Source organism: Thunnus albacares, chromosome 19 (genome assembly GCF_914725855.1).
Source record: "Thunnus albacares chromosome 19, fThuAlb1.1, whole genome shotgun sequence".
Taxonomy (NCBI): Eukaryota; Metazoa; Chordata; class Actinopteri; order Scombriformes; family Scombridae; genus Thunnus; species Thunnus albacares.
The window spans coordinates 28,588,867-28,615,002 of record NC_058124.1 but is presented as its reverse complement, the minus strand read 5'-3'; the positions used below and the strand labels follow the sequence as shown (position 1 = coordinate 28,615,002).

Genomic DNA, 26,136 nt, shown 5'->3' with positions numbered 1-26,136 from the left:
AGGAGCTTTTGAACTTGGTGCAAGTTGGAAGAGGTTCTACAAAATGATAATAATTAAAATTAAATTACAAATGAAATGAAGTTTGTTTTCAGGTAAAAAGATGTAGTAAATGTAATAGTTACTACATTGTAGTATACGAGGGTCAGAACACCTTAAATTCAGTGTATTTGCCTCCTCGTCCACTGGAAATGAATGTTCAGTGATTGTGTGACTCACTCGTGCTGCAGCCTCTCTACACATCCAGAGACTCTGCGTTGTGTTTTTGTTTTGTTGTGAGACTTTTCTGTCACAATGAAGGGTGGGATTATCTCACAGACAGACTGAATATGAGCAGCCTTCATTGTTCTCATCATCCAAAGTGAAATCCACCAATCAGAACATTCTGCAGATAGGAGGTTTTACGCTTTGGCCATCGATTTGATCAATATCGATGTATAACAATCACCTTGTTCGGTGGAGCTCATTTAGAAGTCAAACTGATTTAAATTTATTTTCTTGTTTTAAAAAAGACTAATAAATGATCTCAACAGTTTTACAGACGTCTCTTTTATAATGAAGCTCTGTTGGGAAAACTGACCGCTGAGATAAACCAGAACATATCCAGCTTTCATTACACACCCATGTGTGTGTGTGTGTGTGTGTGTGTGCGTGCACTAGCGTAGTACCATGCGCAGGTAGTTCATGAGGCTGGTTCCGTGCTGCCAGATGAGCGGGGAGGTGCAGCTCAGCGGCTTCACTCCGATCTCCTGACTGCGGTTCAGCTCCCGCACGGCGCCCACGACCACATGGACGCCATCGAACATCAGCGCCGACGACAGCTGGAACAACAAACAACGGAAAACACGATGAAAAACCAGGTTCAAGGTTTTTATTGTCATATACAGAGAACATCAAAACAACATGAGACAGCAGCAGCATCTACAAACAAAGAGCAAATATAATACAATAGAATTATAAATATAAACGCCATATTTATACTAGAGGTGTGCCTAAATACAAATACATTATTCAGCAAAGCACAAATAGTGGGTTTTATATGAATATTTGTTTTATACAAATATTTTAAAAATTATTTGTTTTCGGAAAGAAAAAAAGAATCCATGTCAAATACCAGCGTGCAGGTCAGTTACATCACTATCTCAGTGTCTCTCCTCTGCTCCGCTGTGACGTCTATCAGCAGGTCTCAACGAGGGGAGTCACATCCACCTGCTACATGACGCACATTTCCTAATTTTGACATCACTCCTGGTGTTGGGGGTGTTCCCCAGAGATAAAGCTGAACTACTGACACACAAAGTGTTCAGTTTTAGCTCAGTAGTCAGCGCAGTCGTCTATGATCTGGGAGACTCCAGTTAGAGACCCGGTGTGGGGACGTCGTCCTTCATAAGGTAGTTTATTCATGAACACTGATTGTAACACTTTATTTTCTAAAATTAACAGCGTAATAAATACAAAAACAGGATTTTTAAGCCTCTTTCCACTTTTATTCGAATACAAATACAAATACAAATAATTTTGCTGCCTCAACAAATACAGATGCAAATACAAATACTGGGATCTCTGCACATCCCTATTTTACCCAGTTTACCGTATTTACTGTAGTTGTTCTCACGCAGGTTTCTTGTTCAGTGTTGCTCATGTTTCTTCTCTCTAGTGTTCTCAGATCTCTGACATCAACTTACAAAATTATTATTACTGATAGAAATGATGGAAAAAAAAGACTGAAAATAAGTTTTTTAATAAAGTTAATTATCCTTTAGGGCTTTTGGCTTTTGTTCAGCAGCAGTTTTGGGGTTTGAAACTCGCCTCTCTGGTTATTAAATTTTACGCTCAGATGAGTGTTGCTGTAATATCTGCTCTCCAACTGTTGTAAAATAACATTAAATTCACTAATTTCCCCTCGTTTTCTTCCTTTTAGTGATGTCACCGTGCTTAGTCGTTTTTTTTAAGCATAATGCCAGAAATTAACTGGTTTTAGCTTCTCAGATGTGATGATTTAATGTTTTAATTTGGCAGATATGACAATAAACTGAATTTAGGCAATAAATGAGAAATGAAAGCAAGAATCACCTTTGAAGTTCTACTTCATGTTACACACTGTGTTGTCTCTGTGTTATGGGTGTATAAATAGGTAGAGGTCTGTCTGCAATGAGGTGATTCGTGCTTTGCACTTTTCATTTATTGCCTATTTTCTACAACCTAACTTTGTGGAAAGGAGAAGAGGAACAACAGGTTATGGAGAGTCTGTTGGGAGCACTTCACACATGTCAGTAGTTCAGCTTTATCTCCGGGGAACACCCCCAACAAATAATTTTTAAAATATTCATATGAAACAAATATTCGTATAAAACCCACTATTTGTGCTTTGCCGAATAATGTATTTGTATTTGGGCACACCGCTAGTGGGGACCTCCTCCATAAGGTAGTTTATTCATGAACACTTATTGTAACACTTTAATTTTCTAAAATTAACAGCGTAATAAATACAAAAGCAGGATTTTTAAGCCTCTTTCCACTTTTATTCAAATACAAATACAAATAATTTTGCTGCCTCAACAAATACAGATACAAATACTGGGCTCTAATTTCCCTAATTTATACAGACTATGGCAATGAATAAAAACTATAATCCTGCAGGTTGTATTGCACTTCATATATTGTATTATTGCACTGCTGATGAAACAGCAGCTTAAAGGTAACAGTGTAAAGCAGCTTTATCCCTGCTGTAAATATTACAGTGAAAATGTGGCTTCTTGTGTCTTTACATGTAAGTTTGTGTCCTCTTCAGGTCATGAAGAGGTCATGATTCCTGGATAATTTTGGCTCCCAAACACATGATTTTATCCCTTGAAGTGTTTTATGAAATACAGTGTTTATGTGCTTGTTTGTGTTGTCGGGAACGAGGAACGATACCAGCAAGGAGACAAACTAAAGCTCTCCTGCTATCAGCGGCGTTCATACGGCTCGGTGATCCTATCAGAGTCTGACGTTCTGGTCTGTTTGGTCAGTTGTCAGTCAAACTGACACTCAGAGGGAATCAGACAAATTGTACGGAGGCAGAGCTGCACAGTCTGTCGACGGCTGATAAAAAAAAGATGGATGTATGACTGAGTGTGATTTGGAGTTCGCTGCGAGTCGATAGTTTCGGGGCTGGATGACGGTAACTAATTACAGTTTGAAGAGAGGAAGATAGAAGAGGGAAGATAGAGATGGAAAAATAATTGGGAGCTCTCACTCTGCAGCTGTTTGCTCACGACTTAATTATCTCTTTATCTCCAGATATCAGACCGCTCTCTTGAGATCATGAGTTGGTACCAAAATGATTTTTTGGTTTCTTACTCCAAGATAAAAACTGTATTATAATGTTTTCTCATTAATTGTTTTCTCAGAAAGGTCCTGACTTAATTCTTCATGTTAAGTTCCTGAGCTGCAAGACCTGCTTTATGAAGTGTAGAGCTGCAATAAGTAGTCAATTAATCGCTTAGTTGATTGATGAAATATTAATCTGCAATATTTTGATGAATGAATCGCTTTAGTTGCTTTTTTTAAAGCAAAAATGCCAGAAATCCTCTGGTTTCAGCTTCTCAAGTCTCAAGATTTGATGCTTTTCTTTGTCAAACATGACAGTAAACTGAATATTTTAGGTTTTGGACAGCTGGTCGGACACATAGACTGTATATAAATATGGACGACGCGTTGCCACTTCCTGCCAAATATCTCCTTGCAGGCCATCTTGCTTGCAGACTCTGGCTGCAAATGATGGCCCACGGGACACGCCCACTCAGCCGTCCTGCCGCCTGAGGGAGGTTTGAGAGCGGCTGTCACAGCTGTCAATCATGACATCACACCCCCTTTTTATATCTTTCCTTTTAAAAACTAATTAAAAACAAACTTATCAGAAAAAAGATTATCTGGACAAATATCAGCAGCAAATATCAGTTAAGAACGACTTAAAATTATCTTTGGGAAAAAAATTTGACGTGTGCTTTGATTTTTTAGTTTGATTTATGTCCCATCCGCTAACATGGAGGAGGCGGGACTTATGACCTGTACTGCAGCAGCCAGCAGGGGGTGATCCAGATGTTCTGGCTTCACTTTTGCTGAGCTGTCATGACGTCCATATTTATAAACAGTCAATGGTTGAACAAAACCAAGCGGCAACCTCTGGGGCTGTAAAATGAAGCCAAAAACTGCAGTTCCTTGAACGACCACTTGAGGCTCCAAAAGCGAATCAATCCCCATTATTTTTATTTTCAACCAATCTGCCAATTATCTTAAGGATTAATTGACTGATTGTTTTGTCTTTAAAATGTCAAAAAGTAGTAAAAAACTGCCTGTTATCATTTCTAACAGTCCAGGATGACGTGTTCAAACTGCTTGTTTTATTCAACAAACAATCCAAAGCCCCAAAATATTCAGTTTACTTTTACTTTTTTTAATGTTATTTCCCTCAGCTGTCTTATTATTTATTTGTTTTTGTTTTCATTATTATTTTGTGTATTATTTACATTGTTTTTGTGGCTGTAACTTTCCTGGCAGCTCTGTGATGTGTTTCCACCTGGAATGAAATATACTATATAAATAACGTTTTGCTTTGTTAATATATGACAGAGAAAAGCATAAAATCTTCATATTTAATAAGCTGGAACCAGTGATCTGTAACTATTGACCAATTATCAAAATAATTGATAGACTAATTGTTACATCTCTAATTAAAAGAGTCTCTACTGTCCAGATAAAACAACACCAACCGTCTTTAACGAGAAATTAAAGACGAATCCAAAGTTTAAAAGATGTTTCAGAGCGAAACTCTTCATCTGTCGCTGACGGCCGTAATCATCACAATCACACACTTCATTACAATCAAAACAACCGTATTTATGGCTCCTCTCAAGCACCGTAAGTGAATAAATCTGAGTAATAAACCCCCGCAGGATGTTTCTGTGGAGTGATGATGGCGTCTTCAGGTGATTGAGGCGAACTCTGTTGTCATTATTATTATCTTTATCTAAGTCGTCTGCTCAGGTGTTATTTGCTCTGCTGATATCTGAGCTGCAAACCAGACAAACGACTCAGAGGAATCGATTCATCCTGATGAGTCGGTTCATTACAGAGCAGCAGAGAAGACATAAAACACTTTAAAACATAAATTATATTGATAAGAAGTGTTGCTCATATTTATATTTTAAGCTTGTTATCTGGAAATGATGATTGACTTCTCTCATTATCACAAGATATAGAAACCAGTATGTCATCATGATGTATCTGCGTCTTTATCTAAAGCAGAAAAAAAACCCCGTTTTTATATTCATTTTATTTTCTTGTGAATTACTGGATGATTTTACATCTGTAGGCCTTTAAAACTATTCAAATAAAACAAGGAAAACAAACATCACATACTGGTTGAACTGGTCACAACAGACAGACACACTGTGAGTAACGAGTAGAGCTGAAACTTATGATTATATTCATTATTGATTAATCTGTTGGTTATTTTCTTAATGAATCGATTAGTTGTTTGTTACTTTTATTCTCTTGTTTTATCTGTCTTATTCCCTTTTGGCTTCTTTTTATTTCCAAATTAAATACTTTTTAATTGTTTTTATGTCTTTTTACTTTGTGTTGCTTTTATATTCTGTTTTGATGCCTTTTATGCTCCATGTAAATCACTTTGAATTACCTTGTTGTTGAAATGTGCTGTACAAATAAACTTGCCTATGAAATGTCAGAAATTGATGAAAAATGTTGATCAGTGTTTCTCAAACACCGAGACGACATCCTGATGATGTTTTGTTTTGTCCACAACTCAAATATATTCAGTTTACTGTCACAGAGGATGAAAGAAACCTGAAAATATTCACATGTGAGAAACTGGAATCAGACAATTTGGATATTTTCTTCTTAAACTTTGACTCAAAACGACAGTTTAGTAATAGTGATTACTTCAATCAGTAATCAATTAATCGACTTCTCGTTGCAGCTCCTCTAGTAATGATGAAGAACTGCAAATAGACACAACTTTGTTTCTTCTGGACCAACATGAATCATCTTGGTATTAGTTTAAAGCTCTAATCAATATTTTTCATAATAACAACATATGAGCTGTCAGTTAGTCAACATAACACACTGTCAGAAACACAGGGCCGCTGCTAATAACCATAACTGGTCATAGGGGCCCTGAGTCGAGTCCTGTGATGGGCTCCAGTGCTCCAATCCAGCCAAAGGTCAAAGAGCTGACATACAAATAAAACAAGTCTACATTAAACAAAAATGACAAAGCTGTGATTTCATATTAATATTAATGATGCACTGATTCAACTGCAATTTTATTGGATTTTTGGATATACAATGAAAAAACCAACGGTGGGCCTGTCCATAACTAATAATCTGATAATTATCATGACATATTTATCAACCTTAATTTCGGGGGCCCCCGCCTGGTACTTGAGGCCCCACCGGTCTGTAATGTGTCGTTGATCTTGATATTTGTTGTATAAATGTGTGTAAATGTGTCTCACCGCTGGTCCGGGATACGGGCTGATGTCACATCCTTCCTTCCAGGACAGGTTGAGGCTCCTGATGAACTCCAGGTAGAAGGGATGGCTGCTGTTCAGCATGGAGAAACCCAAGATGTTGGACTGATCGTCCACCACGTCATCCAGCTGGAGCAGAGGGAAGTCCTGGAGACGGAGGAGGAAGTGTTACGTCATATTTTGTTAACAGTTAGTTCAGAACGCAGCGGCTGTGAGAAGCAGAAACAAAGTCAGTTTAAGATCGCAGCGGGTAGAAAATCCTGAACGAGTGAAAGATGAAAGAAAAGCAGAAGGAAGAGGAAGACAGAGACAAACCAAGGGCTTGATTGGGGGGTTTTTCTTCTGCAGACTGCACAACGTCAAGTTCAATTTTTTAAATGCAGAGCAGAGCAACAGAGAGAAAAAAGGTTTTAAAAAAAAAGAAAAAAAAAGAAAAAGATGGACATCAAACGCTGGGGAATTTTCAAAGAACTTCAAATAGTCCTTGAAGGCGAGTCGGTGTCACGCTGAGTTCTGCTGCTGAAACAAACCAGAATCAAACCGCCGCTCGGCCCTCCGAGGGGTTCGTGTTCGCTCGCCGGCAGATGCTGACAATGAAACATTTCGCTTCGGCTGTGAAGTGTAAAAACGCCAAAACCTTCAGATTCAGACGACTGAATCAAACCAAACACTTCACCTGCTGCTTCAGTCTCAATGTGCTGCATTCATAATTCTGCTTTTATTTTCTCTTTTCAACTTCAGGCTGCAACTAATGATTACTGTGATGTGATTGATCTAAACAGTCACTTCCTGATTAAACCGTTAAATATATAAAAGTTTCCAGAACCCGAGGTGATGCCTTCAAACTCCTTGTTTGGTTTGAACAACAGTTAAAAACCTGCAAATTTACAATTTACAACAAAAAAGCAGCAAATCTTCACACTGGAGAAGCTGGAAAAAGCTTGAAGTCAGTTCATTTTCAGTCTGTTAATACATATTAATTCCAAGCACTTCTAAGGTTTTGAGTATTTAGCGTGTTCATTTCAGTTTACAGACTAAATACAGATGATCTCTCGTCCCACAATGCAACATGCAGCTGAAATGAACGAGGAAGAAACCTTCATGTGTAGGAAGCAGCGTTACAGCTGCTGAAATCTCAGCAAAAGAAGAAGAAAAACAGATGAGGGAACAGCTGGAAAAAAATCCTCAGAAGACGAGGCGGCAGCTCCTCCTGCTTATCAATGAGCAGATATGATGATGTGACGTCTGTCGCAGGCGGTTTTTATTTGTTTCTGTTCAGTATGAGAAGTGACGTCGGCTTCATTCGCTGCAAAAACAATAAAGTTTGATGAGTAATATATTTACTACGTGAATATTACATAGCTGACACAAGTCTTTTTGTTTTTAAAAGCGGTTTATTATTAATGTGATGTGATGTAACCGACCCAAATACTGTCATCATAAGAGTTTACAGCTAAGCTAGTAGCTCTGTAAGGCTGTATGTATGTACAGCGCTGCTTTGAGCTAAATGCTAACATCAGCATGCTAACATTTCATCTGCAATAACCAAAACCAGCTGACCAACCAGCTGACAAACCAGCTGACCGACCAACTGACCAACCAGCTGACAACCAACTGACCAACCAGCTGACCAACCAGCTGACCAACCAACTGACCAACCAGCTGACCGACCAACTGACCGACCAGCTGACCAACCAGCTGACAACCAACTGACCAACCAGCTGACCAACCAACTGACCGACCAGCTGACCAACCAGCTGACAACCAACTGACCAACCAGCTGACCAACCAACTGACCGACCAGCTGACCAACCAGCTGACAACCAACTGACCAACCAGCTGACCAACCAACTGACCGACCAGCTGACCAACCAGCTGACAACCAACTGACCAACCAACTGACCGACCAGCTGACCGACCAACTGACCAACCAGCTGACAACCAACTGACCAACCAGCTGACCGACCAGCTGACCGACCAGCTGACCGACCAGCTGACCGAGCTCACCGTCTCTGGCAGGAAAAAGCTCAGGACGTTTCATGGAAATCTGACCTTAAGATTTTGATTGATCTCTCGTTTGAAAAGAAATGATCTGGACGGTAGCGATACAGGAAAGGTCAAGGTGTAATTAGGACATTAGAATTCATCATCTTTCTAGCTAATGTCATAGAAATCTCTATCATGTCTCCTTCATCTGTCCCTCCTTTCTCTTCTCATTTATGTTTGTACATTTTTCTTGTGATTTCATGAACTCTTTGTTCTCGGTTTGGTTCTGTTTCAAGGTCTTTCAGGCACGTGTGGGAGAACTGGTACTTTGTTCTTGTTTTTATGCTGCTGATTAAAAGAGACATTCTGCTCATTTCAATTCAATTCAATTTTATTTATAAAGCACCAAATCACAACAGAAGTTATCTCAGGGCACTTTTTCACATAGAGCAGGTCTAGACGGTACTCTTTAATTAACCTAACATTCACCCATCAGCAGCAATGAAAAACTTCCCTTTAATGGGAAGAAACCTTGAACAGAACCAGACTCTAGGTGGACGCCATCTGCTTTGACCTGTTGGGTTGAATATAAAGTAGACCTGAGTCTCCAGCTCTATATTTATATTCTTGGGCTCCACTGGAATATCTTTACATGATTTCCAGTTAAAAACTCCTTATTTATCTTCTACTGGTCCTTTATGCAGCCCCTCAGTTCAGCCTCTGTCTGAAACAGGCCGTTTTAGCTCCTGTCTCTTTAAGGCCCCGCCTCCTGATGAGCCCACTCTGTTCTGATTGGTCAGCTTTCAGGAAGCTTCCTGCAGCTCCGGAGGCTACGTAAACAAACTATAGTAGCAGGATTTCACTTCTTTTTCTGCTTCTTTACTCCAAACGTCAACTTCTCAAATCCATCCGTACATGTTGGAGCTGAATCACATCTGAAATATGAGAGTGGACAACACATGGAAACACCTTAGCAACCATCTTAGCAACCACCTTAGCAACCAAGGCAACAGAACAGACAGCTGTTTATGGGCGTGTGCAACAAGCTGATGTCAGCTTGTTGGCAAGGTAAAAAAAAAACGTTTGAAACAAAGTGTTGAGACCAGATTGGAGCCCTGACCTTTGACTTGCAGGCAGCATTTCTACATATATTCACCTCAAGTTTTGGAACTTTGACCATGTTTAACATGTGACATCAGAACAGGATATAAATAACAGCCACCTTAGCAACCATCTTAGCAACCACCTTAGCAACAAAAGCTACAGAACGGACGGCTGTTTATGGGCATGTGCGACAAGCTGACGTCAACTTGTTGGCAAGGTAGAAAAAGCTGTTCACGAGAAGGTGGGAGCCCTGAGTTTAGACTTGCAGGCAGCATTTCTATATCGTATTGGAACTTTGACCATGTTTATCAAAGATATCCAACATCATAACAGTATATAAATAACAGAAAACCACAAAAAGGATAATATTTCCCCTTTAAGAAGCAAAAAATCTGGTTAGTGGTTGTCACTCTGATGTGTGACTGTTGGACAGACGGACTGTCATCATAATCGTTTGAGTGTTGGTGTAAAAACATCCTGGCACAGAATCTATGTGATCTGCAGAAACAGTCTGCAGAGACTGAGGTGGAGGGTTATTATTTTATCACCATCAACACTGAGCTTTAATCAGACATCGAGCTCAACATGTGTGTGAGGTTAATATATTTTCCTCTGAATCTCACCGACACTCATTTACTGAACCGCGTCGCAGCCTCTCAGGAAGCCGCCACTGCCACCACCGTTTGCTGGTGTTGGTTTCCAGTTGCCAAATCAATTTCAGCTACAGCCAAGCATGCTGTCAGACTGTAGGCCTGCCAGCCGTGACAAAGAGCAGTTGGCTGGAGGAGACGGAGCGACCGGGGGGGCCAGCACTGCTGAGGGAGGAAACACTGCAACAGCATCCCAGAAGGACACCGGCGCTGCTGCTGCTGCTGTGACTGCAGCACAGTTTACACACGACGCTCATCCATTTCCTTTAGTAAAGAATCAGGTTTTCAGTCACAGACGAGGGCAGAACAAGGTCAACTCGGCGCTGACGCCTCCAACACGGCTCAGATTTGTGTGAGTCTCAAAGAGCAATAAGTAAGATTTAGATCTCCTCTGCTGTTCTATTCAGGAGAACATGGCCGTCATATATCTACAGAGGTTTGATAAGGTTATTGATCAGTGACTCACTGATTACTTCACCCAGACTGAAGAGAGAGTTTTGGCTTTTGAAACTCACCTCGTAGCTCGTTGTCATCAGTCTGAACCATCTCTCCTCCTCCTCCTCCTCCTCCTCCTCCTTCCCTGAAAACATTCCTCTCGGGCCGTTTGGCGAGACGTTCCCTAACCTCGACGACTCATCAGTTTCCTGTCAGGAGTCGAGTTTCGCAAAGTTGCTGCGCCGAGCTTCAATATCTGCTCACGAAGGTAAAAATAACAGCTGAGCAACATCAGTCAGCTTCATCCTGCGCTGACGTACAGAGAGTTATTGAGGATAAATCTCCCCGAATGTCTCAATATCACACGGTAGAACATGTTTACATCTTGATAAATGCTCATACGGCTGCTAGCACTTCCTGTTTTCACTGTAACCATGGAGACAGACGACAATCACCTGTTTTACAGTTGATACTGAAGAAAAAGTCTGAATCTGATGATAGAAAAGCAAGATATGGAGTGAGAGCATTCTCTCCTCTCATTGGTCAGATGTGTAAACACAGGAAGAAGGTCCTGAAGAATCTGCCCAGATATCAAGAGGACAACGTGCTCGGTTGTTAAGTCCCGGTCTGGCTTCGTTCTCTGGCTAAAACTCAAACTTGCAGCCTTACAGTCGGTCAGATGGAGGTCGGATCACGTTCCCGCCACAAACGAGCAGACTGAGACCAACCAGAGTCCCATTCAACCAGACTGAACTACACCCTGAAATACTCTGAATTTAACCTTTATTGTTGCATCGTTTGTTCTCAGATGGATGTTTCAGACGGCACCACCTGTAGTTACCTAGCAACAATAAGAAGTACAGTGAACCCTCTTCTTCTACATGCTTTAATCCTGATCTCATAAGTCATAATAAATATCAATTGTTCATGAATGTGATATTTGGGAGTTTCCTGACATGATGGCTTTCTGCTAATAAATACATGGAGGAGGTCCAGATGGTCTCACTCTGGGGGAAACATGTGCAGTCAATTAGCTGAAATTTAATGAACTTAATCTAATGTTTGGTTTGACCCTCATTATACAGAGTGAAACATTTACAGCAGTAAACACGTCTCCAGACTGTCACTACTCTGGTATTTATGGTACATCATGAGTTTGGCTGTTGTTTAAAGGTCCGGTAATTTAAATCATTTCAAGGCCTTTAATTTAGGCCCCAGAGCTTTGTCAACAGTGTTATTACATCTTAGATCTACATTATAGTAATGAGACAACACGAAATAGAAGTTAACGAGTGAAATTCAACATAAATCCAAACTCACAATGCATAAATGTAAAAAAGAAAGTTGAGAAAAACTTTAAATTTCATGACAGATTTTACTTCACTACAATGTTCCTGAGCAACGTCTCTAAATATTACATCCTGTAACTTAAGTGTCTTTCACAATAAAGGCTGCAGGAAGTGTCTCAAGTACAGACAGATCTTCATCATGGTTTGTTTTAATTTTGATCATAGAGAAGACATAAAACGGCCTCCATCATGTTCTTTTCAGAAAAAAGAAAGATTTACGGAGGATTTTCAACCTTAAAGGAAACATATTCTGCTTTATGTGATTTTCTGTTCTGTATTTATATCCTGTTCTGATGTCAGATTCTAAACACGGTCAAAGTTCTGAAACTGGAGGTGAACATATGAAGAAATGCTGCCTGCCAGTCAAAAGTCAGGGCTTCAGTCTGGTCCCAACACTCTGTTTGCAACGTTTTTTTCTACCTTGCCAACAAGTTGACATCAGCTTGTTGCACATGCCCATAAACAGCTGTCTGTTTTGTTGCCTTGGTTGCTAAGGTGGTTGCTAAGGTGGTTGCTAAGGTGGTTGCTAACCTGCTCTGAATAATCCGTTTGCAACAGCTTTTTTTACCTTGCCAACAAGTTGACGTCAGCTTGTCGTACATTCCCATAAACAGCCGTCCGTTCTGTAGCTTTGGTTGCTAAGGTGGTTGCTAAGATGGTTGCTAAGGTGGATGTTATTTATATCCTGTTCTGATGTCACATGTTAAACATGGTCAAAGTTCCAAAACCTGAGGTGAATATATGTAGAAATGCTGCCTGCAAGTCAAAAGTCAGGGCTTCAACCTGGTCTCAACACTTTGTCTCAAACGTTTTTTTTTTACCTTGCCAATAAACTGACATCAGCTTGTTGCACATGCCTATAAACAGCTGTCTGTTCTGTTGCCTTGGTTGCTAAGGTGGTTGCTAAGGTGTTTCCATGTGTTGTTCAGCTCCAACATGTACGGATGGATTTGAGAAGTTGACATTTGGAGTAAAGAAGGAGAAAAAGAAGTGAAATCCTGCTACTATAGTTTGTTTACGTAACCTCTGGAGCCGGAGGAAGCTTCCTGAAAGCTGACCAATCAGAACAGAGTGGGCTCATCAGGAGGCGGGGCCTTAAAGAGACAGGAACTAAAACGGCCTGTTTCAGACAGAGGCTGAACTGAGGGGCTGCATAAAGGACCAGTAGAAGATAAATAAGGAGTTTTTAACTTTAAACCATGTAAAGATATTCCAGTAGAGCCCCAGAATATAAATATAGAGCTGGAAATGTGAAGAATAATGCAATGCATGCTGGGAAGTGTATGCAAATAAGCTAATGTTTCTAAAATCAGTATATGATCCAACTGACGTTTAGTTGCCTGAACTCATGATTAGTTCAGCAAATATTAAAACTTGAAACTGACAAACTTATCTAATAACACAGTTAATAATACAATAAAAAGTTGTTTAATATGTTATTATGAGATTTTACAGTAACAACTTGTAATTGTTTTATAGTTCAGAGTTTAGTCTCATCAACTCTGCAGCTCTGTGGAGCTTTTGAGCCTCTTTTACTTCCTAGTTTTGAAGAAAACGGATGTTTCGTCATGTAAGAGTATCGATTACAGTGGTGTTAAACGATCAGCTTCCACCTTACTTCCTGTTTCTGTTTTTCATCCTCTCTCACCTCAAACATCGGTGATAAATTCTACTTTAACCACTTTCCAACTGTCTGAAAGCTTCTCGTCTTGTCACAGTCAGCAGAGAGTGTTTAATACAAAGTTAAAGGTAGGTCGAACGCAGCGCTGCAGGTGTGTGTGGAAGTGGTGAAGTGGGGCAATAATTTTTACTTTTGGTTCCTATCCAGAGTTCGGCGAGGAGGAGGAGGAGGAGGAGGAGGAGGGGGGAGAACGGCGGTTTCGTCCTTGGTTTCGCTCTCTTAAAGGCTGCGACACGGCGGCGTTTTAGAGACGAGGCGGAGATCGAGACGAGTTATTATCCACGCAAAGTCTCTTCCCACAAGGGCACGACACCGGGCAGAGAGATTATAATGATGACAGACGGCGGTGAGGCCGGCGTGTATCTCTGATGAGAAGACAGGGAGGAATTATGGGTAAAGAGGAGATATATGGAACACGTGGGGGATGAGGTTCTGTGACCCAAAAACATCCTGTAAGCTGTTTAAACACTGAAAAACAATGGAGGACAGGCGATGAAGAGGAGAGGGTTTAGGAAAGGAAAGAGAAAGACGGAAAAGAAAAGAAGACAGAAGGAAAAATGAAATTAAAGGAGGAAATGAGAGAATAGAAGTGATCGAGAAAAGAGAAGAAGAAGACAGAAAGTCAAGAGGAAAGAAAAACAAGGTGACATAAGCAAAGAGGAAGGTGTTTAGGACAGTAGGAAAAGGGAAAAGGAAGGATGGAAGACAGGACAGAGGGAACAAAAAAGTATATGTTTGGGGAAGAAAAAATAAAAATAAAAGTGAAGACAGAAGGAAAGAAGAAAGGACAGAAAACGATGGGATGGAAGAGAGAGGAGGAGTTGAGACAAGAGGAAGAGGGAAAGGAAAGGAAATGATGGAAGGAAAGGAAATGAGGTGAGACGGAGAGGAGTTTATAGAAAAATTAGAAAAAGTAAAGAATTCAAAGCTAACAAGGAGAGAGAGAAAAGAAACTAAACATGATGAAGAGGAGGAATGAGACAAGAGGAGGAAGGGGCTGACGGAGGAAAAATGAAAGGAAAATAAATAAAGCGAAAGGAGAAGATGAAAGACGAGGTTTATAAAAGAAGATAAAAGCTCTATTTGGACAGAGAGAGAGAGAGAGACGAGGATCATCGTCTTCATCATCAATAGAACAGAGAAGTGCAGTTTAATGGCAGAGGAAGATGAAGATGTTTCCTGGCGGGCTGTAGAAGATGAAGGCTCTTACCATGGTGGTGAGGATGTACTTGTAGAAAGCCGATGTCATCCCCAGCTCGCTCGCCTGGACGTCACCAGAGGAGAAGCAGCAGCAGAAGAAGAAGAAGAAGAAGAAGAAGAAGAAGAAGAAGAAAGAGTCAGCGCGTTGAGACAGGAAGAACACATCCTCAGACTTTCTCTGAAGAAACATGAATCACTGTTTATTAAAAAAGATGAAAAAAAAGATCATCCGCTCCGTGTTTTCTGCTGCAGTTTGTCCCAAATTGGAGACAATTGTGTTTCACCGCTGACAGGCTGCTTCTTTAATAACACGAAACAACCTCGAAACAGAGAAAACGACTGCAGGATCTGTTGCTGACGGGTTTAGTTCACAGTGTTTCACATCTGTCTTAAACCAACAGTCAGGAGCCCAAATGAACATTAAAGCTGTTTTTCTTGTTGTAATCATTCCTCCTGTTCATACTGACCATTAGAAGATCCCTTCATAATGACCTTACAATGGAAGTGATGGAGGACAAAATCCACAGTCCTCCTTCTGTGCAAAAATGTATTTAAAAGTTAATCTGAAGCTAATATGAAGCTTCAGCATCCAAATGAGTCAAATCAAGTAGATATCTTTCAACGTTACAGTCTTTTTAGTGCCAAAGTTCCTCTTTTTGTTACTATACTTCCACCTGCAGCTCAACAGGGAAACACTGTCCGAGGAAACACAAAGAGGGAATTTGATGCTAAAAAGACTGTAAATGTGTCAGATATCCACTTGATATGACTAACTCAGACTGATGAAGCTGAATAGAAGCTTCACACAGACTTTTAAATGACTGTTCTTTTAAATGCTGTACAATGAAGCCAAAAACTGCAGTTCCTTGAACGACCACTTGAGGCTCCAAAAGCGATTCAATCCCCATAGACCCCCATGTTAAAATGCCCAACTTTACAGCAGTAATTAACATGTTTACAGTCTGGTACAAACAACGGTTTTGGTCTCTGTAGCTAATTTCTCCTTTCATGACAACTGTACGGGGGTGAATTTTTTTATAGCTCACCTGTTTAAATTTTATTAAGCTGTAAAGTTATGAATAATGAAGGACATGGCTGCTTTGAGTGACAGGTCCGCCAGCCGCTAGGTGACTTGTTTCGCCTCTTTGCCCATTTTTGATTGGCTGGGAGTTAGGCAGCGTCACGTGCTGCCAAGATGGCGACGGCCGGAGCAAAAACCGCTCTTCAGAAACCAACGGGTGACGTCACGGTAACTACGTCCATATTTTTATACAGTCTATGGTGTGGACACACTGTGGATTTTGGCCTCCATCACTTCCATTGAAAACACATTTGAAGGATCTTTTAATATCCAGTATGAACAGGAGGAATGATTACAGACACCTGACTGCTGGTTTAACACACACTGGAAAAATTAGGAACCTGCCCTTTAATGAACATTTACTAATTATGTTTCCTTCAAATCATATAAGCTGTAGCAGTTAAGTCGTACACTTGCCTACATTGTGTCTGCTGTGCGCTCCAGGCGTCAATGATACATGATGCAACCAGTGTTTGCTGCATTTTGAAATATGTAACCCTACAAAAATGATACTCCAGTGATTAAGTCTGACTCCTGTGTTTCATCAAACGTTTCCCTTTAACCTGCATGTTTTATTGTGAGCAGCTGCTGCTTCACACTGTTTTACAGGCTGAGATTTGAACTCGCAGCCTCTCGATGAAGAGCCTGCAGCTCGCCTCCGTTATCACACCCATTAACATCCCGCCCGCCTGCACAGCCACAGCTTTACAGAAGAAGAAACATGACAGAGTTACTGAGCGATTTTTATTTTGTATTCAAAACTTCTCAGACCCCCAAGGTTACCGAGCAGAGAGTGAAATTACAACCTGGCAAACGCTGCTAGATTTAGTTTGAGGCTGTAAAGTCTGTCGGCTCGGTTTGGCAGGAAACCAGCCGAGAGTCTGAAGGTCCTGTTCTACTCTGTAAACACCACAGAGGAAGAAAGAAATAAAGATGTTTCAAACAGACAGAGGAGCTGGACAGCTCAGATCAGATGTTAAACATAAAAATCTGTGTCTGCTGAGTAAAAGTGATCAGTTCCTCCAGGAGTTCACATCAATTACAGATGTTTCAGTCACTTCCAGCTCAATGATCAATAAAGAGATAAAAACCTCATCCTGTATTTATTATGTTAATAATAATTATAGTTTTATAAATCTAACCGCAAACTGGACGTTTAGCTGCATTTAAACACAGAACATGTGACTGTGGAGGCTTTCAGGTTGTTTAATAGCGAGCTGTCGTTTGCATCACTGGGACCAATAACTGTAATGTAATTACTGAATTTGTAATTGTAATCCCTTGCTGGTTTTACTGGGAGAAGGATGCTGCAATGGGCAGGCAGGCAAGAGGAAAAGAGGAGGTTTATGGATGAGAAGACATGCAGGTGGTTGGTGTGACAGGAAGAGATGGAAACAGATGACAATCTCTTCCTGTTAGGAGACCCCTGACAGGAGGAGAAGAAGAAAAGAAGAAGAAGGAGAAGAAGAAGAAGAAGAAGAAGAAGAAGAAGGAGGAGAAGAAGAAGAAGAAGAAGGAGGAGGAGGAGAAGAAGAAGAAGAAGAAGAAGAAGGAGGAGGAGGAGAAGAAGAGGGAGAAGAAGAAGAAGAAGGAGGAGGAGGAGGAGGAGGAGAAGAAGAGGGAGAAGAAAAAGAAGAAGAAGAAGAAGGAGGAGAAGAAGAAGAAGAAGAAGGAGAAGAAGAAATTGTAACGCTGTATTTACATGAATAAACAAGTAAAGAGGTGAATGTGCAGCAGAATATAAAGACACATTGCATTTTTTTCTTTAAGGTAAAAACTAATAATAATAATAATAATAATAATAATAATAATAATAATAATAATTGTATATTTTGTATAGGTGGGAGCAGAGTGCAGACAGAAGGCAGGCAGACGCCCACATACTGAGGTAGACTCCTAAAACTGACTGAAAAAGTAAAAGTACATTTTTTAACCAGAATAAGAGAGAAACAGCTCACATCATCTGACTCTCCTGGAGAAACTGTTTATAAAAACCTTCTAACAGCTACTGCAGCCTGTCACAGGTGCTCTCCTCCTCCTCCTCCTCCTCCTCCTCCTCCTCCGCCTCCACTCTGTCACTTTCACTACTTCACCAGTTCCTGTGACGAAACGATGCATTTTCATCACGCCGCTAAAAAAACATGTGGCGTGACAGGAGCAACGTGAACACAAGCAGGTGATCCCAGAGCTCCCAGTTATGGTGAGCGGGGACGATGGTGGACATGGTCACTTCTCAGTGACGCTACACTGGGAATTTAGTAATTCTTGGATATCTCTTCTTTATAATAACCCAGTCTGATTACAGCCTGTGATGCAAATAAGACAACATGACTGACACTAAACTAATCACAACTTGTTTGGAACAGATTTTTTGTGTAGAAAGCAAGAATTAAAAACTAACATTGTAATCAGATGTGTTACAGAGGTTTTGCAGAATTTGTCTCGACTTTTCCCAACTTGTAAAACACTCAGAAAGTTTCCTTTACGCCCCCGACTTGCTGCTCTGATTAATAATTACCTCAAAGTGAACGTACGACGTGATCGATCAGTCAATCAATGTCTCCCGCTAAACTGAGTCAGACACATCCTGACACGTCTCATCTCGTCAGCGCTTCACTTACCAGATGACAGTTTAAATAATTGCCTCTCTGGTTAAATAAAAGACCTTTACTACTGTGTTTTTTTTTCCTGAAGCTTCATGTTATATTTTCAGAAAAGCGAAACCGTTTCTGACGTTAGAACTCTTTTATACTCCGCAGGAAACCCTGTTCTGTCAAAACATGTGTTGGTGGTGGAAAATAAAAATAGCAAAAAGCTTTTGTTCATGGATTTTATGACTGTGAGTCACTTTTCATTCTAGATTGAAAAGCAACGATAGCTGTGAAACAAATGTAGTGAAGAGGAAGTATAAAGTAGAATAAACAAAATTGTACAGTACAGTAAAGTATTTGAGTAAATAATTTCACATTTTAGTCATTTGTTGAGCAAAAATGACAAATATTTGCTCTCAAATGTGAGAAATTGCTGCTTTTCTTGCTCTTAGATGATTGAATCAAAGAGGATTTAATGTGACTAATCAACAGAAGAATCTCTACAAACGGATCTAAACGAATTACAAATATACAAATTAATAAAATACAGTTGTGCTCATAAGTCTACATACCCTGGCAGAATCTGTAAGGTGTGTATCATTCATAGTGTCTATAATTTTGACCATAAAGTTCAATTTTGGTCTCATCACTCCAAAGAGTTTTGAGGCTTGTCTAGTTGCTGTTTGACATATTGTAAATGGGCTGTTGTTGTGCGTTGGCACAGTTTTTTTCTGGCAACTTGACTGCACAGCCCATTTTTGTTCAAGTATCTACTTATTGTGCATCTTGAAACAGCCACATGCAACTTTCAGATGAAGTTGTATGTGGGGGTTTTTCTTTGCAATCTGAACAATTTTTCTGGCAATTGTGGCTGAAATCTTTGTTGTTCTACCTGACTGTGGTTTGGTACCAACAGAACCCTCAATTTTCCACTTCTTCATCAGAGCTTCAACACTACTGATTGGCATTTTCAAATCTTTAGACATCTTTTTATATCCTTTTACTGGTTTATAAAGTTCAACTACTTTTGCTCGCAGGTCCTTTGACAGTTCTTTTGCTTCCCTCATGGCTCATTATCCAGTAAAGTCAGAGCAGCACTGGATGAAATGTGCAGAAACTCATTGACTATTTATACACAGACACTAATTACAATCAAACAAGTCACAGGTGTGGAAACTTACCCTTCACAGCCATTTAAACCTGTGTGTGTCAACCTGTGTGTATATTATCAGGCCAAACATTCAAGGGTATGTAAACTTTTGATCAGGAGCCATTTGGGTGATTTCAGTTATCATTATAATTTCAGCATGATCAGTCATATGTTCCAAAAAATGGCCAATATCTCACAAATTCTACTATAAATGTGAAATCGATGTATCACCGAAAAAGTAGAATATTTCCCTTTGAAATGTACTATAGTGGAGTGGAAATATAAAGTACATAAACCTAAAAGTTGTACTTAAAGTACTTGAGTAAATTTGTTAAATTCCATCACTGGAGAACTAAAGCAGAAGTTTTCTGCGGTCAGTGTGACGGCGCCGACCTTCCTCAGGATGTGGTAGGAGATGGAGGCGTTGGCGTCGATGATGATGGTGGCCACTTTGTCGTCCCGGATCTCCTTCAGCAGGGGGGTCGGGTCCAGGCTGTCGTCCAGCATCCGCACCGACAGCGTCTCCCTGGAGATGAGGAAGCGGCGGACCAGCTCCTCCAATCGCAGCAGGCCTGGTGGGCGAGAAATATGTCAAATATATGTTCATTTTAAAGCGTATACGGTGTTAAAATCATGTTTCGGGAGCTGGTTTTAACTTTCTGAAAGACACAGGAAGTCCTTAAATGACGCTCAGCTGAGTGTTCAGCTTGTTTACTTGTAAAATGATCAATTTGACTTGAAAAAACAAAAAAAGGTTGCAGAGATTGATGGAGCTGAGAGTCATTAGAGAGACAAATAACTGCTTTAAAAACATCTGAGAACAGATGAGGATGAAAGTCCATTAATTTTCCCCACAGAGAATCAGTTTGGACCCTTGTGTCCATTCAGTCTGGAGTGGATTTAACTATAAGACTGTGAGACGTTTTTAATGTTTTAATCCACAAGATTTCTATTATATTAAACCCCATTTTGATTCTATTTATGGCCATTATTTCCACCAGTGCCAGTAAATGAAGGAGCTTTTATTATTATTAAATTGCACTTGCAGTTACAACCAGTGAACACAGGTGTCGCCACATCGAGTGAGACTGAAACGACAGACGGGGTGAGTGAGATGAGTTTCATTATTTCCTGAGTAACTTTTATAAAAAGCTGTTGTCCTTGGATCGTCTCTCTCTGTGTGTGTGTTAACATTCGGCCTTCGTCTCGTCTGCCCCTGACAGAAGCAGCAGGCGTGTCTCCGCTAATCAGAGCCATAAAGTGTTGATCACGGCCCTGCTGGGTTTAACTGGCGGACAGCAAGCAGCGACAACACGGGCCCGTTAAACACGACGTTAACGGCTAAACACTGAGGGGAGAGTCTGCGGGGAGAGAAGAGAGGCGTTAAAACAGCGAGCCGGGGCGGCCCAGTCGGGTGGAAACACTGGAGAGAGATTGATGGAGGATGAGTGGAGAGAGAGGAAAGAGAGGAGGAGGAGGAGGAGGAAACATGAGAGGAAGGAAAGGGAAGAAGAAGAAGAAGAAGAGGAGGATTAAAGGATCATTTAGCTGATTTTCAACCTTTTCTCTTGCTACACGAACTAGGGACAAGAAGAGGAAAAGAAAGAAAAGGAAAGAAGAGGAAAGGAAAGGAAAGGAAAGGAAAGGAAAGGAAAGGAGAGGAAGCGAGAGGAAAGAAGAGGAAAGGAAAGAAGAGGAAAGAAGAGGAAAGGAAAGGAAAGGAAAGGAAAGGAAAGAAGAGGAAAGGAAAGGAAAGGAAAGGAAAGGAAAGAAGAGGAAAGGAAAAGAAAGGAAAGGAAAGGAAAGGAAGCGAGAGGAAAGAAGAGGAAAGGAAAGAGGAAATTTTGGATAACCAATCAGAAGCAGCTCATAAAGCCACCTGAGAGGAAATGAACTCCAGTGAACTTTGGAAAGAATCAGAAACTTGGCAGCAGGAAGGAACTGAGGCTCTGAAACCATCAAACTCAGCAACAACACTCACACTCCGCTTTGGCGCAGATCAGGCTGGCCGTCGGGTATCCGAAGGAGCGCAGGATGGATCCGATGGCCAGACTCAGGTCCTCGTTACTCGGGTAGAGCGACACCGAGGCGAAGCGAAGGTACGGCAGCTTGGGAGTCTCCTCCGGACCGATCTTCACGTGAGGGATCTGAAGGGAACGAGGGAGGAAAGAAAACACAATAACATTCAGAAAGTCTCTTGTGTCAAAGGACACAAAATAATAGAGGAAAGTTAAAGGAAAACCGAAAAGGAAGTAAAAACGTGAGATGAAAAAGAAGGAAAGAGATGCAAAGAGGAAGAAACTATGATGATCTAGATGAGAGGAAGAGGAAGATTTGAGGAATGATGGAGGGAAATAAAGAGGAAGAAATAAAAAGAAGGACGGATGAAAAGACAAAGAGAACAAGAGGTGACGACATCCTGGAAACAAATATTTTTATAATATTAAAAAATCATCAAACCAAAAGAATCTTTTCCAGGAGTTCAGATAACAGAGAGTTTGATCCGTCAGCTTTAATCAGACTCTGAGTCTGATCATCAGTGATATCAGGAGACTGTTTAAACATTCTTATCTTTATTTTAGATTATTAAGTGTCCACATGGAAATGATTCTTTCTATCCATTAGATTCTTGTTCCTTTTAACTGTGATTACAATCGTTTTCTAACCGTTAACAAAGTTGTTTTTATGTCCAAATCAGACCAAAGTTTCAGCAACCAGCAGCCATATAAACCATCATTTAACAGCTCTGGAAGCTGCTGTTAAACTTGTCGTTACGTACGGAGGACTTGTGGGACTTTAACGCTTCTTTTCAACCAGAAGAACTTTACCTGACCTGCCTTTAAACTGGAGGAACCTGAGATCTGCTGAACCTGAACCGACCTGGTTCTGGTTCATCGTCGTGTATTTCTGTTTCCCTGCATGTCATGTGTCGCAAGTAGACACATATTATCCAAACCCCGTCAGTCAGGAAAGACATTACAGAGAACTGGAGAATAAAACTCATGTTTCTGAATCAGTCGAGTCCTTGTTCAGAGTTTTCTGTGGAGATGTGGTGAGTTTACTGACACAGAGCTGATCTGATACAGTAGACCAGAGGTCGGCAACCAGCGGCTCCCTGTGGCTTCAAAACAAAATATCAATAAATAATGTCTATTTAATTTTAATGTATTTTATTTTATTTATTTAGTTAGTTTATTTTAATGTAATAGTTGTTATTTTGGAGAGTTTGGTGATCTTGTAATATAAAAATAAAACATGTTTTAATATTTTGTCGATCGGAATATAGATCACCTGCCGGGCCGTTGCCGGGCAACAGGCAAGTGCATTTTTTGAGCGGTCTACCCCCGGTAATGCTTCATGGACAGATTCATTTACTTTTACTGTTGATGAGAATGGTTCACCTGTTTGCTTCATATGTGGGGAGAAACAAAAAATCAAACCTTGAAAGACGTTTCCAAAAACAAACACTCAGCTTTCGCTGGAGATGATCAAAACAGAGCAGCTTCGGAACTGCTGCGCAAAACCGACCAGAGCAAAAAAACACTTTGAAGAGGTGGATGAAGTCTACAAACTCAATCACTGCCGGCTGGTTTTGTGGCAGTTCAGGAGATCAGCAGACACGGGAAGCCGTTCACTGATTCTAAAAGAATCGACTTCAAGAACAAGAGTGAAATAAACTGCTGTTGGTTCATAATTATGTTCAGTCAACTATGTCATTTGTGACACTTGATGTGACTTTCATTGTCAACTATGTTACACCTGATGTTTTAACATGATGCTTCTACATCCTACATCCACACAGGTTGGAGTTTTGTATAACACATCTTAAAACTATCTTAATGACCTGTAAGGCAGATTTATGATTAAAAATACTTCTGACCTTAATGACAGTGCTGAACATATCACTATTATATCTGCAAAATATTCAATTCTTAAAAAAAAACCTAAAAAGAATCATTGTACATATGGCAGAATAGGGATTAGGGTTAGGAGGGGCTGCTGCATTCAGACAGGATCAAACAGGTCAAAATCAGCAGGGGTCAAAGGCAGGAAAGACGCACAGTCAGCATCTTGTTGATCAAGGAGTTGTTCTCAGTCTCAACCCAAATGTGTATTTTCAATTTTAACCATTAAAAAAATGACTGAATGTGTCTGTTATCAACATTCAGCAGGAAAAAACCAACAAAGAACAACAGGCTGCAGATATCTGATGATCGTAGAAGGTTTTGCTCTCTCGTCATTGGTTCTTAAATCGGCCTTTATGTTGCTGTTTGCTTGTTTCCGTCGATCAGATTAGCAAAAATATTTTTAACTTCCTTAATCTTCACAAAAAAGTCAAATTTCACACTGAGCTGATTTTAAAATACAGAGAAAATAACTGAAAACAACTATATCGTGAATGAATTTGTCTTTAATTAAAACACAGTTTATGTGAACATGATGCAGCTGGATGCACATCTGTCCATTTAGTTCCTGATTTAGTTCCTGTAACTCTGCACTGACGCCAACGTTCTGCTTGAAAAGGCGTTTAAGTAGGTTTCTCAAAAAGCAACAAAAACCAAACAGGTAGAAATATTAAATGAAATATTAAAACAGTCCAATTAGTTTTCACATTAATTTCAGAGATTTTCAAAGCTTCTTCAGTTCGAACTCTGCAGAGTAAAGGTCCTGTGAGCGACTGTGTTTTGATTTAAGCTGAAAGATTCATGACAAATTGAAAAATTAATAACATCAGAGATGAATGAAGAATCAGGTCAGAGGCCAAACATGTCCTGTGTGATCCTTCGCTCGCTGATTTAACCTCGGCTCTCACCTGCAGAGGTTACAGCTGTAAACTGTAATTAGCTCAGCTGGGCTTCACTGTGATCTGTGGAGCTTATTTTAAATCCATGCAGAGAATCCAATAATATGAGTCCTGCCAGGCTAAAAGGAATAGATGTTTAAAATGAGATGGACTCACTCTGGCAGGAGAAGAGTTAAACCACATTTAAACCATTAAAGAAGCATAAAGACGGCTTTGACGCCTGCTACCTGAGACGCTATCAGCTGATATAGAAGCTGTTCTGTCTGTTCAAGATCCTCCAATCACTGATCAACTCACAGCTACGTGACTTCCTGGACAATAATGTCCTGATGTTTAGACTGAGTCAGTAATAACTGCTGTTAAATCCCTCAGATTAGACAAAAACACATCACTGGTTCATGACGACGCCTCCATCGGCAGTAAACGTCACCGTTATGCTCGTCAACAAAGGTTTTGTCTAATAAAGAGAGTTTAAATAATTGATCTGATAGAATTGGAGATTGTAAAGAAAAACGAGTCCAGTCAAAGTGATGTCTTAACTTTTATAACTTTATTGTAAATGTAATCTGCTGAAGATGTGACAACGTTTAATTTAAAGTTTGTTCTAAACCTTTAACGTCTCCTTGTGTATCCATATGTTAGACGATGTCGCAGCACTACGACTCTCACCTGCCAGATGTGTGACTCACCTCTTTCTCCCCGCAGATGTGACTGATGGTGGACCCGGAGGCGGGACTGGAGGCGGGGCCAATCACAGAGACCACGCCCTTTGGCAGGATCTGACACACTGAGAGAGAAAACGACAAAAAAAAAAAAAAAAAAAGAGAGAGAGAGAGAGAGAAATAAAACTTTGTGTTTGAATTATTTTGTGTTCGCAGGCCGAGCTGGAGCTCATTGGACGGTCTCCAACTCTTACTTCCTGTCCTCTTTGCAGGGGCGCCATCCATCAGATGATACACCCAGTCTGAGACACGGACGATTCATCAACGCCGCCTCTGTAGACGTTTGGATTCATGTTCGTCTGCAGCTGATTAGTCCTCTAATGCTGCTGCTGGCGACGTTAAAGGCTTGTTGGTCGTAAATGTACAAAAATCTGGTGACAAATATTTTAAAAAACCATCAAACCTAAAAGGCTTTAATGGGAGTTCAGGTAAAACTTCAATAACATGAACCCTCACCTGCCTTTCAACTGGAGGAGCCTGAAGGAATAGTTCACATATCTGAACCAGGTGGAGTTTGGGCCATTTTATCATGTAAAGCTTTGAACTTTCAACTGTAATTAACTGAGAAATGTTCGTTAGCCTGTTAGCCTGGCAAGCTAACAGTCAGTAATGGATTAAATGAAGCAAAAATGTTCCCAGTTTGGAAGAAAGAAGAAAATAAAGATGATAGTAAAACAAAAATGAATACATATTGTGATGATAAATCTGCTGCTGTTTTCATTATAAACTGTATATACTGTGTGAGAATGTGAAGCAGGTGTAGCAACAGTCAGTCAGTCAGTTATCTGGACCTGTTAGAAAGTTCTCGCTTCCTTTTGTTCTTTTGTCCTTTTGCATTTTTTCTTTTCTG

At 40.3% G+C, this 26,136-nt stretch overlaps 1 protein-coding gene and 3 gene segments (V, D, J or C); 3 read left to right on the top strand and 1 right to left on the bottom strand.

Annotated features, from left to right (window-relative positions):
• The window catches only part of LOC122970078, a 916,362-nt gene that overhangs the window by 143,505 nt on the left and 746,721 nt on the right, over window positions 1-26,136 (top strand).
• LOC122970080 overlaps window positions 1-26,136 on the top strand; it is an 891,879-nt gene that overhangs the window by 159,093 nt on the left and 706,650 nt on the right.
• Window positions 1-26,136, top strand: part of LOC122970079 — an 808,187-nt gene that overhangs the window by 145,626 nt on the left and 636,425 nt on the right.
• The window catches only part of LOC122970001 (glutamate receptor ionotropic, kainate 5-like), a 104,053-nt gene that overhangs the window by 54,397 nt on the left and 23,520 nt on the right, over window positions 1-26,136 (bottom strand). For both annotated transcript variants that reach the window (XM_044336073.1, XM_044336074.1), the window contains exons 3-8: window positions 25,254-25,351; window positions 21,742-21,907; window positions 20,154-20,332; window positions 14,949-15,002; window positions 6,519-6,680; window positions 666-818 (exon numbers count right to left, since the gene is read on the bottom strand). In XM_044336073.1, the coding sequence (XP_044192008.1) occupies window positions 666-818; window positions 6,519-6,680; window positions 14,949-15,002; window positions 20,154-20,332; window positions 21,742-21,907; window positions 25,254-25,351 (812 nt within the window). The remainder of the gene's footprint in view (window positions 1-665; window positions 819-6,518; window positions 6,681-14,948; window positions 15,003-20,153; window positions 20,333-21,741; window positions 21,908-25,253; window positions 25,352-26,136) is intronic.